General features: G+C 38.7%; 1 protein-coding gene across 2 annotated transcripts in view; it reads left to right on the top strand.

Annotated features, from left to right (window-relative positions):
- MAP3K5 (mitogen-activated protein kinase kinase kinase 5) overlaps positions 1 to 15,919 on the top strand; it is a 107,598-nt gene that overhangs the window by 50,418 nt on the left and 41,261 nt on the right. For both annotated transcript variants that reach the window (XM_061990753.1, XM_061990754.1), the window contains exons 8-10: positions 5,864 to 5,976; positions 12,581 to 12,740; positions 14,599 to 14,752. In XM_061990753.1, the coding sequence (XP_061846737.1) occupies positions 5,864 to 5,976; positions 12,581 to 12,740; positions 14,599 to 14,752 (427 nt within the window). The remainder of the gene's footprint in view (positions 1 to 5,863; positions 5,977 to 12,580; positions 12,741 to 14,598; positions 14,753 to 15,919) is intronic.

The following is a 15,919-nucleotide window of genomic DNA, read 5'->3' as shown; positions in this document are numbered from 1 at the left end:
GTGGACTACAGTGTCTTCAATAGCCAAAGCAGCGTGCAATAGGCTAGACAAATTCTCATTTTAATTTTAAAGGCAAGTACTATGTTTTTTATTGCTTTTCAAAGTCATGAAAATGCTGTTAAGTGGAATGAGTTAAAAAATGGAAACACTGGATGACATTCTAGGTTTCTGTCAGGATGAGCTGCTTTGCTTCATTGTGATTCAGATGAGGAAACAGACAATCTGTGTTTGTGTATCCTGCACATCAGATCCCAATTCTGGTCTTGTGCTCATCAGCTGCCTGTTGAAGTAAATGCCTAAAATAGAAAACTTTCTTCCCCCTTTATCATTTATCGCTTGTTTTCAGTAAACTTCAGATTAGAACTGTCTTTGGTAAAAGATAAGATGTAATTGTTTATCTTTTATGGCCTTAGAATAGGAGTACAGTTTATAGTTGCTGGTCATGCTGTACAGTTTTGCAATACTTACTAGATTTTTAAAAAGATGTTGAAATAACAGGAATTCAGCATACTAGATGATCTCTAAAGGTCCCTTCCAACCCTACGTTTCTATGATTCTATGATATTGTTGTCATCTGCCCCTTCGGATTAAAAGATTTTTATTTCCTCTAAGGCAAAGCCCACAACAAACCTTCAGGATTCTAGATTGTTGGGTTTTTTTTCCAAATTGCTAATGTCATTAACTAATACAAAAAGGAAACTGTAGTCCTGTATGGAAATACTAGGAATGATCACACACTAAATAGAATAAATAGAAATTACCTTTTCCTGTTGTAGATCTTGCTTATCCCTCATTTATAGTGTCTTATAGACAACAAACATTGAGATTGTCGAACATAACTGAACTAAGAATGATTATAATAGTGGTGACTACTTCTAGGATATAGCTATTTAACACAGATGCATCTTTGCAATAAATATATTCATACTTTTGATGGGGGGAAGTTATTTTAGTCAGTCATACTAATTTGGGAAAGGACAGCAGCCTAGAAGCTCCTGCAGCATGGTAGGATGTTGACTAGACAGCCTCTAAATAATTACTGAAGTCTCTGTCATGTAAGACATGTTTAGAGACCTATTAACCAAGCTCAATACTTAAAAGTCAATGGGACCTTATGGGATGCAGCCATGAGAGCTGAGAGAGTTGGCTGGTGTTATTAGCCATGTGTTATCAGTGTTATTAGTGTTATTAGCCACCTGTCCATCGTTTTTGAACAATCATGGAGGACAGGTGAGATGTCTGAGGACTGGAGAAAGGCCAATGTCACTTTAGTCTTCAAAATGGGCAAGAAGAGGACCAAGAAACTACAGACCAGTGAGCCTCACCTCCATCCCTGGAAAGCTGATGGAACAGCTCATCCTTAATGTCCTTTGTAAACACACAAAGGAAAAGTCGTTATCAGGAGACACCAAGGGTAAATCCTGCTTGACCAACGTGATAGCCTTCTGTGAGAGTATAACCAACTGGCTAGATGAGGGGAGAGCAGTGGATGTCATCTACCTTGGCTTCAGCAAGGCTTTTGACACTGTCTCCCACAACATCCTCATCAGAAAACTCAGGGAGTGTGGCTTGGAGGAGTGGGCAGTGAGATGGATCTAGAGCTGGCTGAATGACAGAACCCAGAAGGTGGTGATCAGTGGCACAGAATCAAGTTGGAGACCTGTGGTCAGTGGAGTTCCACAGGGATCGGTTCTGGGACCAGTCTTGTTCAACATCTGCGTCAAGGACCTGGATGAGGGGACAGAGTGTACCCTCAGCAAGTTGGCTGGTGACACTAAACTGGGAGGACTGGCTGATTCACTAGAAGGCTGTGCTGCCATTCAGCAGGATTCGACCAGCTTGAGGGATGGGCAGAGAGGAACCTCATGAGGTTCAACAAGGGCAAGTGCAGAGTCCTGCACCTGGGAAGGAACAGCCTCATGCACTGGTACAGGCTGGGGATTGACCTACTGGAGAGCAGCTCTGCAGAGATAGACCTGAGAGTCCTGGTTGCTAACAAAAACCAGCAATGTGCCCTTGTGGTCAAGAAGGCCAATGACATCCTGGGATGCATCAAGAAGAGTGTGGCCAGCAGGTCGAGGGAAGTTCTCCTCTCCTTTTACTCTGCTCTGGTGAGGCTTCATCTGGTGTCCAGTGTCCAGTTCTGGGCTCCTCAGCTCAAGAGGGACAGAGAGCTTCTGGAGAGAGTCCAGCACAAGGCCACCAAGATAGTCAGGGGACTGGGGCATCTTCCTGACGAGAAAAGGCTGTGGGAACTGGGGCTTCTGAGCCTGGAAAAAAAGAAGACTGAGAGGGGATCTCATTAATACTTAGAACTACTTAAAAGGTGTATGTCAAGAGGATGGGGTGGCACTTTTTTCTGTTGTCTCAAGTCACAGTACAAGGTGTAATGAACAAAAGCTGGAACACAAAAGATTCCACTTAAACATAAGGAAAAACTTATTTCCTGGCACAGGCTGCCCAGGGAGGATGTGGAGTCTCCTTCTCTAGAGGTTTTCAGAACCCATCTGGATGCCGTCCTGTGTGACTTGATCTAGCATGACCTGCTTTAGCAGGGGTATTGGACTAGATAATCTCTAGAGGTCCCTTCCAACCCCTACCATTCTGTGAAGATCTGATAGAGGCTGCTCCGTATGCCTGCTGCTAGAGAACAAGGTGATATCTGAGTCAAGCTGGAGTTTGTCCGGAAGCTGTACCGGATGGGCCGGTTGCTTTTTGGTTTGTACTTCCTGCTTGATATTGATTTGAATTCTAGGATTAGTCATACAGCAGGCTTGGCATGGCTGAAGGGTTGACTCATAACTCAGTGAAACGAGCAGACCTGCTCTAGTGCTACAGTAGGCCACAATGGGGAAAGGTGTGTGCGGAACAATGCCTCCATCATAGTGTTACTTTATGTTGAGATAAAGGTTGTTATCTCAGTCCTAGAGAAATGAGGATGTAGAAGTATAGTGAATTGCTTAAGATAATGAGAATTTGGCAGTAGAACCAAGGCATGGGTTTTGCAACAACTACTCATGTCAAGGTACTTTGGTCTATTAAAAAAAAAAATAGGCAGGCAGTGTGCTTTCCTGACAATTAAAAAGCTGAATAAAAGACACCTCTCAATAAATATGGGGAAAAGATGAAAGAGTAATTATTAACTGTCATTTTCTTGTTGCATACTGACAGTGTAAATCAGACTTACAAAGCTATCAAGTCTTTATTCAGATCTTTTTGCTGCTGCCTCCCTAAGTCACTGTCTGCACTGCAACATTTTCCCAAATGTCAGCTTTCAATTTCTTGATGGCGTTGTAAATTGCATTAGCTAAGCCAGCTTCAACTTTATAGGCAGACTTTTAAACCTTACCACCTTTCTGTGGTACTGTGCATGTTCTTCCAATGGTATTTGGGGCATGACGATCTGCAGCAATCACAACAGTTGAATTTAAATAATTTCGGACAACGGATGTGACTTATGAGGAGTTTGGTAAATTGTGAATATTTTAATCTCTTAAAAATTAATCATTACAGGTTATTTTTAATTCTTAATTAGTAAATGTGAACTTTTGCTGTCCAGGTTATGTGGATATAAGACAGATTTAAGAACGTCAGTGGAGAGTTGCACCAAATATAAAATTACACTTTTGATTGTCATGATTTAGGAGAGGTAAATCTGACTACAGAGGTCCAAGATACTAGTATTTCTTGATGTGAGTAGTGTGTAAAGATGACTAGAAAAATTAATTTCTGCCATGGAGAAGAGAGATTTGGAAAGAAAAGGCAGAGCCCAAAAGTTCCCATGAGGTCCCTTCTGGTCTACTGGGGGTAAATTGCAAGTTCCTGGCAGCAGGGGTGGCCTTTGACAAGGAGCAAGAAGCGGCATGGCAGGCATGCATGCGTATGCCAGACACAGACAGTTCTAGCCAGTTCCAATCCGTCACTGGCCCAAACTGAGCACATAAACGCTGCTGACCACCTCTGTGGTAATATACGTAAGAAAAGGGGTTTTGTGGTTGTTTCACTGATGCTTCTGCAAGCAGTAACTGTTTTCCAAACCTAAGCTCATCTCCATCTCATTTGCCTGTATGATTAATGTTGTTTACAGCACAAAAATGTGTCCACCTGTTGATATGCATGAAAGATGCTTATTTTAAAATTTTGAAGGTTTTGTATGTAACTACCTAAGAACTGAAAATTCTGATAGTCTTGCCTGAAATTAGATATTTTGGGGCAAACAAAAAAAAGTGGAAGTACAGAGTCCCTTGTATTGGAAAAAAAATTATTATTTTCAAGTTTTTTCTTATTGTGTCAATTTTTCCTCTCTCCTTTTACTGTTACTGCATGAGGATTATAGCATGAAAGATCTTTAGGGCAAAACCAGTTCCAAACATTGCTATGACTCCAAACAGTTTGTACCAGCCAATGGATATTCTCTAGCTATACATGACTAGGGTCAATGAGAGTGTTATCCTGTTTGGTTGATGGGGTTTTATGACATTTAGGGGATTTGTTGTGGGTTGAATTTTTAAGTGAGCACAAATCTTTTGTATATACTTTCTTCCTTGTTTTGTTGTCACTCGCAATGCAAGAGGAAAGGCAGATGAAAGAAAATAATTAATTCGGTCTTCTCTGCTTGTCATGCTTTTTTTTTTTTTTTAGTGGACTAGACTTGTGCCTAATGGCTATGTTCTTTGAAGGTGGACAGGTGGTATGCAGAAAGAGTCTATATGTGTGTTTACGTAGCAGATTGAAGAGGAGCCTATCTTACTGTTTTGGAAAGCAGAGCTTATATTAAAGCACTTAAAGTGCAGAAAAAACAACAAATGTAACTTAGAAAAAAATTTAAAACCAGCCATCTTTTTTGCCTTCTAGGTTAAAAATGCTTTAGCTTCGCTTACATGTCAAATTGTGGTCTAGAAGCCAAATCCCTAGGTTTTTACATAGTCTACTTTTCTCTCCTTGTTTACGTATTAATATCACAACCACCTTCATTTTCTTAATATGATCTATTTGTTTGTCTGGATTTTTCCCATCCTTTTGAAAGAAATTCTAAACCTTATTGTTTTTGTTGTAGCAGAGTTGCGTTGACTGAATCTCTTCTCCTCATCTCACATATGATAGTCTTGTTTGTCTTCTCCATACAGAGGTGTATGTGTGTATATATATGTATATGTGTGTGTATGTATATATGCAACCACACACGTTCTTATTCTGTAGAACAAGTTTAAAGCACTGTAGATCTGCTGTTACTGTTGTCACCACAACTTGAATTGCTAGCATGAGAACAGTGTGTGCTGTGTTTTTGTGAACCTCTCCTTTTAAGACAAGACTTAAGCTAGGTGAATTGCACTGCAGTTCCTCTTAGAGAGAATCTGGACAATGTCAATGAGATACACAGTAGCTAAATAGAGAGTATGTTTTTGTGTCACTTGATTTTGTGCTCATGCATTTTGATACGCTTCTATGTCACTGTAGCACATCTACAGCAGAATCTAAAGTTTTAATCCAGTGAAAATTCCTATATTTAAGAGTAAATTAATGAGCTTATAAATATAACTGAAACAGATCTCCTAGAGGCTAATAGTATTTTTTTTCTTTCATCTCAAATTGAAAATCTAGGGAGATAGTATATCTTCTCTTGAATGGATGAGTAGGGTCTCTGCTTTTTGTGTAAGGGTAAAGGAAATGAGAAGAGGATGTATAAATAGTGGATTACTAAAAATAACTACAAAGCATGTGTGGAAAACAGTAAAATATTTTTGCTTCCATAGATTCGTACTGTTTAAACAGAAGATAAGCACTTAAAGCACCTAAAACTATAATTATGTCCCTTTTAGATTGCATTATTTAGAAAGTAAACTTGTATGTTTGTTTTTTCTAGGTTCAAGAAGGCGTTTGAATCAGAGCCAACATTACAGTCAGGAATTAATTATGCAGTACTCCTCCTGGCAGCTGGACATTGCTTTGATACTTCTTTTGAGCTGCGGAAAGTTGGTAATTACAGCTTGAAAATTCACAGTGAAACTGCATTATTGTGAAAGTATGATATACCACCCACTGTTACAGGGCAGAAGTCTGACGATTGTGTACGAATGCTTGGATAGTGAGCATGTGAACACTGAAGTTGGTATCCACTATCCCTTACTCCTCCACCAATCTCACCTGGTGGCAGGTGAGATTGAACACCTGGTTCCAGTTTGAAGACCTTAACTAGTTGCCACAGCTTGGTGAAAACTGAGAGCCTTTCTTTGCCATTTGACATCATTTGTGTGAAACAAGCACCTGAAGGGGGAATTTGGTTCTAGCTTAGCATTCCTTAAACAAAAAACCCTGCAGAACTGTAGGGAATAAGGGGAAAAGGGTCATGCTAAACATGGGGAAAAGGCAGTCAATTTGAGCTTGGGGCGGGCTGAGAGAAGAATGTTTTTCTTCTGATGCTTTCTTTGAGATTTTCTGAATGTCTGTATTCTTAGAATCACAGAGTGGTTTGTGTTGGAAGGGACTTTTTAAAGACTAATCCAACTTCCCTGCCATGGGCAGGGGCATCTTTAAGTAGCTCAGTTTATTCAACCTGGCTTTAAACACTTCCAGCAATGGGGCATTCCCTGGACAACCTGGTCCAATGTCTTGCCGCACTCAAGTGAAAATTTTTTTGCTAAAGAAAGGGGAATTAAGGTCTCCATTTTATTTGTAATTTTGTTTGTAATTTTGTTGGGTTTGAGGAGAATTCAAAGTCAAACTTAGTCAGGAATACTTTCAGTGAAGGTGCGGGAGAAAGCACTGAGTATTATAATATGTAGTAACATATACTTTGCAACTGGCATTCATCTCCATGAATGTGTATACTTGACATACTGTGAAGTCTTTCTTATATTTCTGTAGAGGTTATCAAGTGAGAAATAATGTTCTTCATAGAATATATCTGTAATCTGCAGCATTTTAGAAGTTAGATGTGCACTATATATCTGGAAGTAATTTTCTAGATAGAAAAGTATTTTGAATGTGAAGTGATATGGTTACTTTCACATAGATAATGGAAGCAAAACTGAAATTCTCTGGTGTGGATGAAGGTATTAATTTGAATGCGATAGCTGTGTAGAGCTAGCCTAAACTTACTGTGTTTTTCTTTCTGTGAGTTGATGACGTTTTGTTTTTGAGTTGGATAGAATACTTTAATCTGCTACACTGAAATGAATTATTGTGCCAGTGTCAGAGGTAAAAGTATGTGGTTTACTTTCTACGTAGCATTTGCTAATACTCAGTTGGCCTAGTTTTAAATTATATAGTTTAGTGAAGCTCGGCTATATTTATTGTGCAATTTAATTTGAATCCTTCTGTCTCAAACTTCTCAATTGTACATGGACTACAGCCAACTGAATTTGGACAAATCAATTGTACTGACAAAGTCTGGGTTTTATTTGTAGATATCAGATGTTTGGTATTGTCTTCTCATGAGTTTATCCAGTATTGTTTTCCGTATTGTTTGAGTGGAAAATGTTAGAGAAATTAAGGTTCTTTATTACTTAAGATTCCTTGTTGCTGCTGAACAATTTAATGGAGAAGTATCTAGTAGCTATTTGGTGGAAGATGGCTGTCTTGTTGATACTCTCCTGGTATCTACTAGTGTCTATCTATCTTATTTTGTTATGGGAAATATTGTCAAAGTACCTTAACCCTCAGATGGAAATAACTATTTTGAAACAAGTTTTCAAATACTTGGATAATATAGACCTTGTATGTCATTGTTCATTGATTTCTTGTTAATATGACTGTGGTTACTCTTCATAGTATCGTAGACTAGTATGGAAGGACCTCAAAGATCATCTAGTCCAACCTTTCATGGCAAAATCCATGACAAGATGTCTCAACACCCTGTTGAGCTGAATCTTAATGTTCACTGTTAGAGAATCTACCACTTTCCTGGGGAAGTTATCCAATGGCTGATTTCTCATTTTGAGAAGTTTTTCCCTTTGTGTCCATTCGCAATCTTCCTGCCAGTAACTTGTACCCATTACGCTTCATCTTTTCCTTATGGCTCCTTGTAAAAAGGGAGTCTCCATCTTCTTTGTAGCTATCTTTTAAATACTGGAACATGGTGATAAAATCTCCCCTAAGTCTTCTTTCCTGAAGACTGAAAAATCCCAGGGTTTTTAGCTTTTCCTCAGGCTTTACAGTCCTTTGATCATCGTTGTGGCCTTTATCTGGACCCTCTGCAGCCAGTCTACATCTTTTTTTGAATAGCAGGGACCAAAACTCAGCGCAGTATTTTAGGTATGTCCTGAGAAGTGCTAAGTAGAGTGGGATAACATCTTCATCTCTGCTGGTGATGCCCTTGGTGATGCAACCCAGCATCCCATTGGCTTTCTTTGCTGCATGAGCACACCATTCACTTGTATTGGGCTTGCTGTCCAGGACCCCTAGGTCCCTTTCTATGGAGCTACTCCATAGCTAAGTAGATTCCAACCTGTGCTGCCCTCCTAGATTATGTTTTCTCCACGTACAAGACCTTACATTTCTTTTAGTACAATGAAGCTGGAGTTGTGCTAGGTTCTGAGGATAATTTAGTATTTTCTTTGTCCTAGGCTAACACCATTTTAAACGCAAATAAGCAAACCCACAGAGTTTGTGTTGGAAAATATTTTATTCCTGTCCCAAGAATCTCTTACATGTGTCATTTTTTTTTAATGTTGCCTCTTGTTTAGATCTGTGTGTACAAGACCATTTGTTAGCAGTAGTTAGATTTGCCTGGCAGTGCTTACAGTTTAGTGTCCACCCACAACAATATGTGTAGCACATAAAAATTAGAGGAAGTCTGTCTTGTGGGAGAGAGGCAAGAGCAAGCTGGTTGCAGTTCAGTCTAGGTTATATGGAAATTATATTGGTAGTTTGGGAAAGGATAAGGTCCCTAACAGCACTTCAGAGGCTGTAATTAGAAAGATACTGATCTGATTACATGGGCAATAATGTAATAACCCCAGTAAAACTAAGCCTAGTATCTAAGAGAATTTTTACCAACCTGCATCAGATCTGAAAATTTGCCTTCTAAAAGTTCCTACCTCTAATTGTCAGATAGTAGTAGTTTACAGATAAATTATCATGTGAAGCATTAATGAAAGTCTTTCTGCTTTCTGGATAGTATTGCGTTCTTAACTGTATGAAACTGCAGAACTTTGAGATTAAAACAGAAATGGAGTTCTTTGCATTGTCAGTAATGATCCCTGCAGACTGGCAACTTTGACACACAAAGACTCCTGTAATATAAATTGTTCTGTCAATATTTGAACAAGGAAAGCAGTTTATTTATAAAGCCTTCGTAGTAATATTTAACTGTTAGTATCTACTTACTCTATCTTACTTTATTCACAAACTGTGGGTACATTCTTGACATTACAAAAGCAATGGCTTTTCTGGCATTAATAGTTCCTCTATTTTGTCTTATTTATTTTTATGGCAAAATATTTTTGATAAAATATACTGGAATTCAGCTGCTGTGCTTTTTTTCTGCCCCTGTGAATGCCAAGTTTATAATAAAAAGAGAGAATGTCTTGCCTTTGCCAGGATTTTCTTGTACTCTCAAAAAATGTGATGGTGAAATCAAAATAAACTAGAGAAGAGAAATTACAAGAGGAGGCCACAAACTTAGAATGAAGTTCATAAAGGTATCCACTTTGTAGGTTTGCAAACGAAGGTAGTTTTTTTTCCCCCCACCTCCTAAAAAAGATCAAATGCACTGGAAAACAAAATAAACCAAACCTCACTTCTATAAATTTGAGCTACAGTTTTTTTAACATTACTCCACACTGGAACTGCCTTTTTCTGACTTGCTTTTCAGGGAAATAAGTTTGTAGATTAGCTTTGCAGAGGAAGATCAGCAAACTAGAGTGAGTTTTAGTACTGAGTACCTCATCTTTCTCAGAATTTGAGACTGATGTTGTCTTCTCTAAAGTAATAGGATTAATTTCACAGAATCGTTGAGTAAAACTTCCAGTTCATCCAGACAATATAACAATAATGATTCTCAATCTTGGTGTCCTCAGCTGTCATTGCTGCTAGGCATTCATCTATTCTCCCACCATTTACCTATAGCTCTTCCTTATTCTGTGGGCTGGGACTCAAAATCTGCACTATCACCAGTCTTACTCTCTTAACAAACACCTCTCCTTGCTATGCCAGTACTCCCAGTCCCTCCCTGTGTGAATTGTGCTTTTCATCCAAACCACACACTTGGTTTTTACTTAGCTTTGGCTCTGCTCTTAACAGGAGCACCAGAGGCTTGTAATGGGTGGGTTTCTGCAGGAGCAGTGAAACGTGTGTAAGTCTATGAACCAAAGGCCAGTCCTGCTGCTCCCTGTGACAAATGGCTTGTGATAGCTTGTCAGCGGTCACTGCAACTGTGTCATCACCCAGTACTCAGCAAAGGCCCCTCCGCACAGCTAGATTCCTCTTTCCCCTTCCTTCCAGCAAAGGTACACTTGTCTGAAATGATTCATGTATCCTTATGATGCCAATTCCTTACTTCACTTGTCATGAGGTCACATTCAAAGCCTTTGGAAGTTAGTAGGTATCTGTTTACTGCTGTACATTCTTGTCATGTCCATGCAAATGTTTTAGACATTCTAACAGGCCTTTCAGCCTTTGAGGATATTGCTGAGTAGTATTGTTCTAGAGCCACAGAATCACAGAATGGTAGGAGTTGGAAAGGGACCTCTAGAGATCATCTAGTCCAACCCCTCTGCAGAAGCAGGTTCACTTGGATCAGGTCACATAGGAAAATGTCCACACAGGTTTTCAAAACCTTCAGAGAAGGAGATTCAACAACCTCCCTGGGTGGCCTGTGCTAGTGTTCCCTCACCCTTACAGTAAGTACTTTTTCCTTAAGTTTAAGTGGAACTTCTTGTGTTCCAGCTATTGCCCATATAGACCTTATTCTGTCTCTGGACATTACAGAAAGTGTTGCCCCATCCTCTTGACATATACCTTTTAAATACTTGTAAGTATTAATGAGGTCCCCCCTCAGTCTCCTCTTCTCCAGACTGAACAGTTCCAGGTCTTATCCTGGGGGAGATGAATTTTCTTCTTTCAGTGTTGTGAGAATCTAGGTTTTGATTTCTAGAATGCAACTGAAGTTGAATACACTTAACACAAATTCCCCTTTACCATCCTACACTGACAAGTGTACATCATCAAGTGGTCATGACAATGTGGCACATGATAATGTACATGTATATAGCACCCAGACTTCAGGCCTTGCAGAGCTGATACATATACAGATGGTCACTGCTGTACGTTGTGATGTTGGTGGAGATGATGTACCTTGCATCATGTCTTGGGTAGATCTGAGGTACTTTGTAAAATCTCAATTTTTCCTCTTCTTGGAAGCTTTTGTTATTCCCAAAGTGAAGAAAGTATGTTGTATTGTTTATTATTTTGTTCTGTATACTACTGAAGCATGACAATTTTTTCTTAAAAAGAGAGCAAGAGAAATAGATGTGAAGTAGGCTATAGACCACTTGGATGCAATTTAGTGTTTTAAAAACATTTGTTATCTGATGTGGATAACACAAAAATGTGAACAACACAGGAAAACAAGATGAGTTTTGTAGACTGAAATGTAGCTAATGTACTGATATTCATTTTGATAAGATTTATTGCCGCTTCCAGCGTGAAGTTTAGTCTGCTAGCTACTTAAGGAAGGTTAAGGAAAAAGTAAAGATCGACACTTGCATTGAAATTTCTTGTGAATAACCAGCCTTAATATTGAGGACAACAGAAGGCGATGTGGGAGGGAAACTGTCATAGTGGAAGCAAGATGGCAAAAGTGAATAAAAGACTATGATGGTGGTGAAGAGGCTTGTCTTGGAAGCTTGTATTTTTTATTTTTTATTTTTTAATTTGAAGGGAATGGTGTAATAAATCTCATGTTAGCTATAAATATGTAGCAGCTGATATGAACTAAAAATCACCCTGAAGGCCACGGGGAAATTTGCAGTTCTCAGAAAACTTAGCAAGTCAAAATAAAACCTGAGGCTCTCCATAGTCTTGAGGTGATGAGGGACTTATGAATATTAATAGATGTCTTTCATTGGGGTAGGACTTGCGGCAATTAAAAGAACATCACTGCTGGAAGAAGCCCAGTGGACCATCTGTTCCTTCTGCATGGGACCTTGTCTATAAAGGTAAGTTTGGGACTTGGGGCTTATAAGTAAAGAAAAAACAAAGCAGAAAAAAACATAATAGGTGCCTTTTCAGCATCTGTTAAGTTTTTACAGCTATGTTGTCTAGCCAAAGGCCCCAATTTACCTTTACAGATGAGGTCCATGCAAGAACATAGGTAATCTAACTGTGGCCTTGTCCTGACAGTGATGTCTTAAAGTTCCTTTTTTGAGAAGCCTTTAGGAAGATGGGGAGGGGAAAAAAATCTGCTTCCACTTAGGGTGTTTCAAAGGCATATAACATTAACTGGTAAGTATGATTTCTATATTCATTGAAATGGAGAGACTGTAGTAATTTAAGCAATTTACAGAATTCAAATAATGGAAATGGTTATTTTTAAAGGATATTAATACATTCCTGTGACATATTATTCTTTTCACTACAGGAGTAAAGATCAGCAGTCTGCTTGGTAAAAAGGGGAGCTTGGAGAAACTGCAGAGCTATTGGGAAGTGGGATCTTTCTTGGGGGCCAGTGTTTTGGCTAATGACCATATAAGAGTGATCCAGGCTTCAGAAAAGCTGTTTAAGCTAAAGGCACCAGCATGGTAAGGTGATAAATGAGATCACATCCTTTGATATGTGTTAAAACATTGCACTCCTTCAGCTTTCACATTTGTTATCATATTTAGCTGATGGGAGAACGGCCTTACGTTTTTTAACAGATTTTGTTGTCTCTATGTTTTACTACACCTTTAGACAGAGAAGGGATTCTTTTTACCATTTACCCGTAATCAGGAATAAATTTGATATTGCATATACCAGCTGGTTTAGGAACTTGAACAGGTTGCTTCTCATTATAATTGAGAAGAATGCAGACTAAAGTCCAATTACCAGAAAGGTTATAAATCTAGGGTTAAAGACAGCCCTGTTAACATCTGTTATACGAAGGCCAAGAGATGCATGTTCTGACAACAGGCTCCCAGCACCTGTTCCACTTTGGGTATAGACAGCAAGTAAGGACCAGTCACCTACTCAAGGACTGGGATACTCTTAGCTGGGGAGAACTTAGACTCCTTTTCTGGCTAAAAAAGGTGTCGCTCTACCAATTGAAAGAGTGCATATCATGTTGTAGTGTATGATTTTGTCTTTTGATAAAGGCTAGAAATTGCCCTTAAGAGTGGATCAGAGAGGAATGTAAGTATATGTGCTAAAATATTGAAATGCTACACTTCTGTGTCAACATAACGTAGGAAACTATAAAAATTGAGAGCTTTAATTTTCTGACCACATATTTTATAAATGCTATGTACAGTCTACTTATCTGAAAGGTTTTCCATTTTTACTATGTGAGTGACTGAGAAGCAAGATAGCATATTCTGAAAGTCTCCTGGTAATTTTCTGGAGTTTCTGAATGCCTGATTGTCAGGATTTTATGCACCAATGCTTTTGGGACTTAAGTCTGTGGATTAAACTCTGAAAATACAGCACACTTATTTGTGCTTTAGGAAGGATTTCTCCTGTGAGCAATTCCTTCCCAGTTTGTGGCTTGCTGCTCAGCAGAGCCTGCTTGATGCAAAGGGGATGCAGCTCCTTAGGCTGGATATACTCATGGCCTAAGAAGGATGGTTGGAAGATGCACAGCTGTGGAACTGTTCCCTAAAGGCTTCTGAGTTAGTTATACCTTCTTGAGCCTAGAAACAAAATTTCCCTGAATAGTCTATTGTGACAAGGTGATAGCTGTGATAAGCCCTCTTTAAGCAGGTATATCTCATTGCTGTAGTGTTAATAAAAATCATGTAAGATCGTTTACTTTTTTTTTTTTTTCCCTTCAAAAATACCAAGAGCAGGCAATGTCATGGAGAGCCTCAGAAATCATCCTCAGAAAGCAGAACAGCAGAGAAGGGTGAGCTGCATTTAGGGGAGATGATCAGCACCACTGTTGTCCTTCCCTGGCAGCCTTTTGGCACTGCTTAGCATAACTGTTACCATCTTAGGGTAATTGATTGCAGAGGTTCATGCTTTAGAAATCTATGTTAAATAGCTGCCAATAATACAATACAGACAACAGTACAGTGTATGAAGTTAAACTGTTGGACTTTTCACCTGAATTCTCATTTGATGTTGGTCACTACTGAAATGAGTTTGGTATGGAATCAGTTTGGTTCATAGGTAGATTTAGCTATCTCTTGAAACTTGAGGATTGAGGATAGGAGACAGTATATGAGATCAGGAATACATGCAGGAAGGAGCATCCAGAACTCATTGGTATTTTGGGTTACTAATAGGGCATCTGTTTTGCCCCTTATAAGTGGGGAATTGCTATTGTTAAAAGCGGTCATAGAGGAAATCTCTAGCTGCCTTGGTGTTGCAATGGTGAATGCTTCAGTTTTGATTAAAGGTAAGGACATTATTATTTACAAACTGTATTATACTTACTCTTTATGTATGCTCGGATGATCACAGGTACCTGAAGTCTATTGTAGAGACTATTTTGATATATCAGCATTTTAAGAAACTGACTCCAGAACAACATACAGCAAAACAGGAACTTGTGGACTTCTGGATGGACTTTCTCGTAGAAGCCACAAAGACAGATGTGTCTGTAGTTCGATTTCCAGTAAGTGGTTGTTTTGTTGTTATTTTGGGGTTTTAATAAGTTAAAAAGACATGAAGGAAATGAATACAACATGCTGCTTGTTTTTAGGATGACAGTCAATAAACTGTTTGTCCAGAAGGAATGTATTTGGTCTGTATATTGGATTGGTTGTAATTGATTGCACATGTCTACAATGGAATTGCTTGGTTTGTTCCATATGAAAATAATGAGGAAAAAAGTCAAGACAGAACTTTGCTATTGAGTGTTGGCTACCATTGGGTATCCTTACACTGCAAAAATTTGCTTTACATTCCAGATTAGATTTAGATTCTATATTAACTGTATTATGTTTTAAAGAAAAGATAGCTAACTTCAGTCTCTTTCTAGCTCAGCAGGCTTTGTGCACCCTACTGCTAATTAAGCCTGTGCTTTGTTAGAGGTTAAAAATCATCCCAAGCAGTCAGAAATCTATTGTTCCAGCTACTAAACAATGTATTTCAGCATTGCTCTCCAAATAAATATATATATATATGTTCGTTTCTGATGTATTTCACAAATGTTTTGCTGAAAATTTTTATTGGATAACCTGGTGTTGTACAACGTCCTGTAGGCATTTTGTGAAAAGGTCTTTGTTCCCTGTACATATTAACTATACATGCATGGGAAGTAATGTCTTTGGTATTCCTTTTAGCTAAGCATTAGCAAATACAGCTTTTTGTTTTAAATAGCAGTTGCTAAGGCCTCCTAGATACTTGAAGTGCATACAGGTTGTTTTGTACAGTTCTTCTGGCTTCCATGTGTAGATGGGATAATAAACCATAAGGAAGACTCTAGTGTTGAACAGCAACAGCTTGAAGCAGTAAAGTGAATGCAATATGAGACTCTAGGGAGTCTGGCAGTCCTCCTACAAGGAGAATGGGCACGAAGTTTTGCAGGGAAGCAAAAAAATCTTTTGAATCATCTGTTATTTTTTAAAAAAAAGACCATATTGTCTTTAAATTTTTGGTGATGAAATGGTGTAATTAGATACTTAGGAGGCTCTGACATAAAATCATCCAAGCCAAATGGTTTGGATTTTTCTTAAGAGACAAACCAGAACTGATCATTGTGATAACATGAGCCAAAATATAAACCCAGTGACTACGTAGTTTGATTGTGTTGTACAGAGAACTATTCTGGTGTGGCAGA

Source organism: Colius striatus, chromosome 2 (genome assembly GCF_028858725.1).
Source record: "Colius striatus isolate bColStr4 chromosome 2, bColStr4.1.hap1, whole genome shotgun sequence".
Lineage (NCBI taxonomy): Eukaryota > Metazoa > Chordata > Aves > Coliiformes > Coliidae > Colius > Colius striatus.
This window is presented reverse-complemented; position numbering and strand designations above follow the sequence as displayed.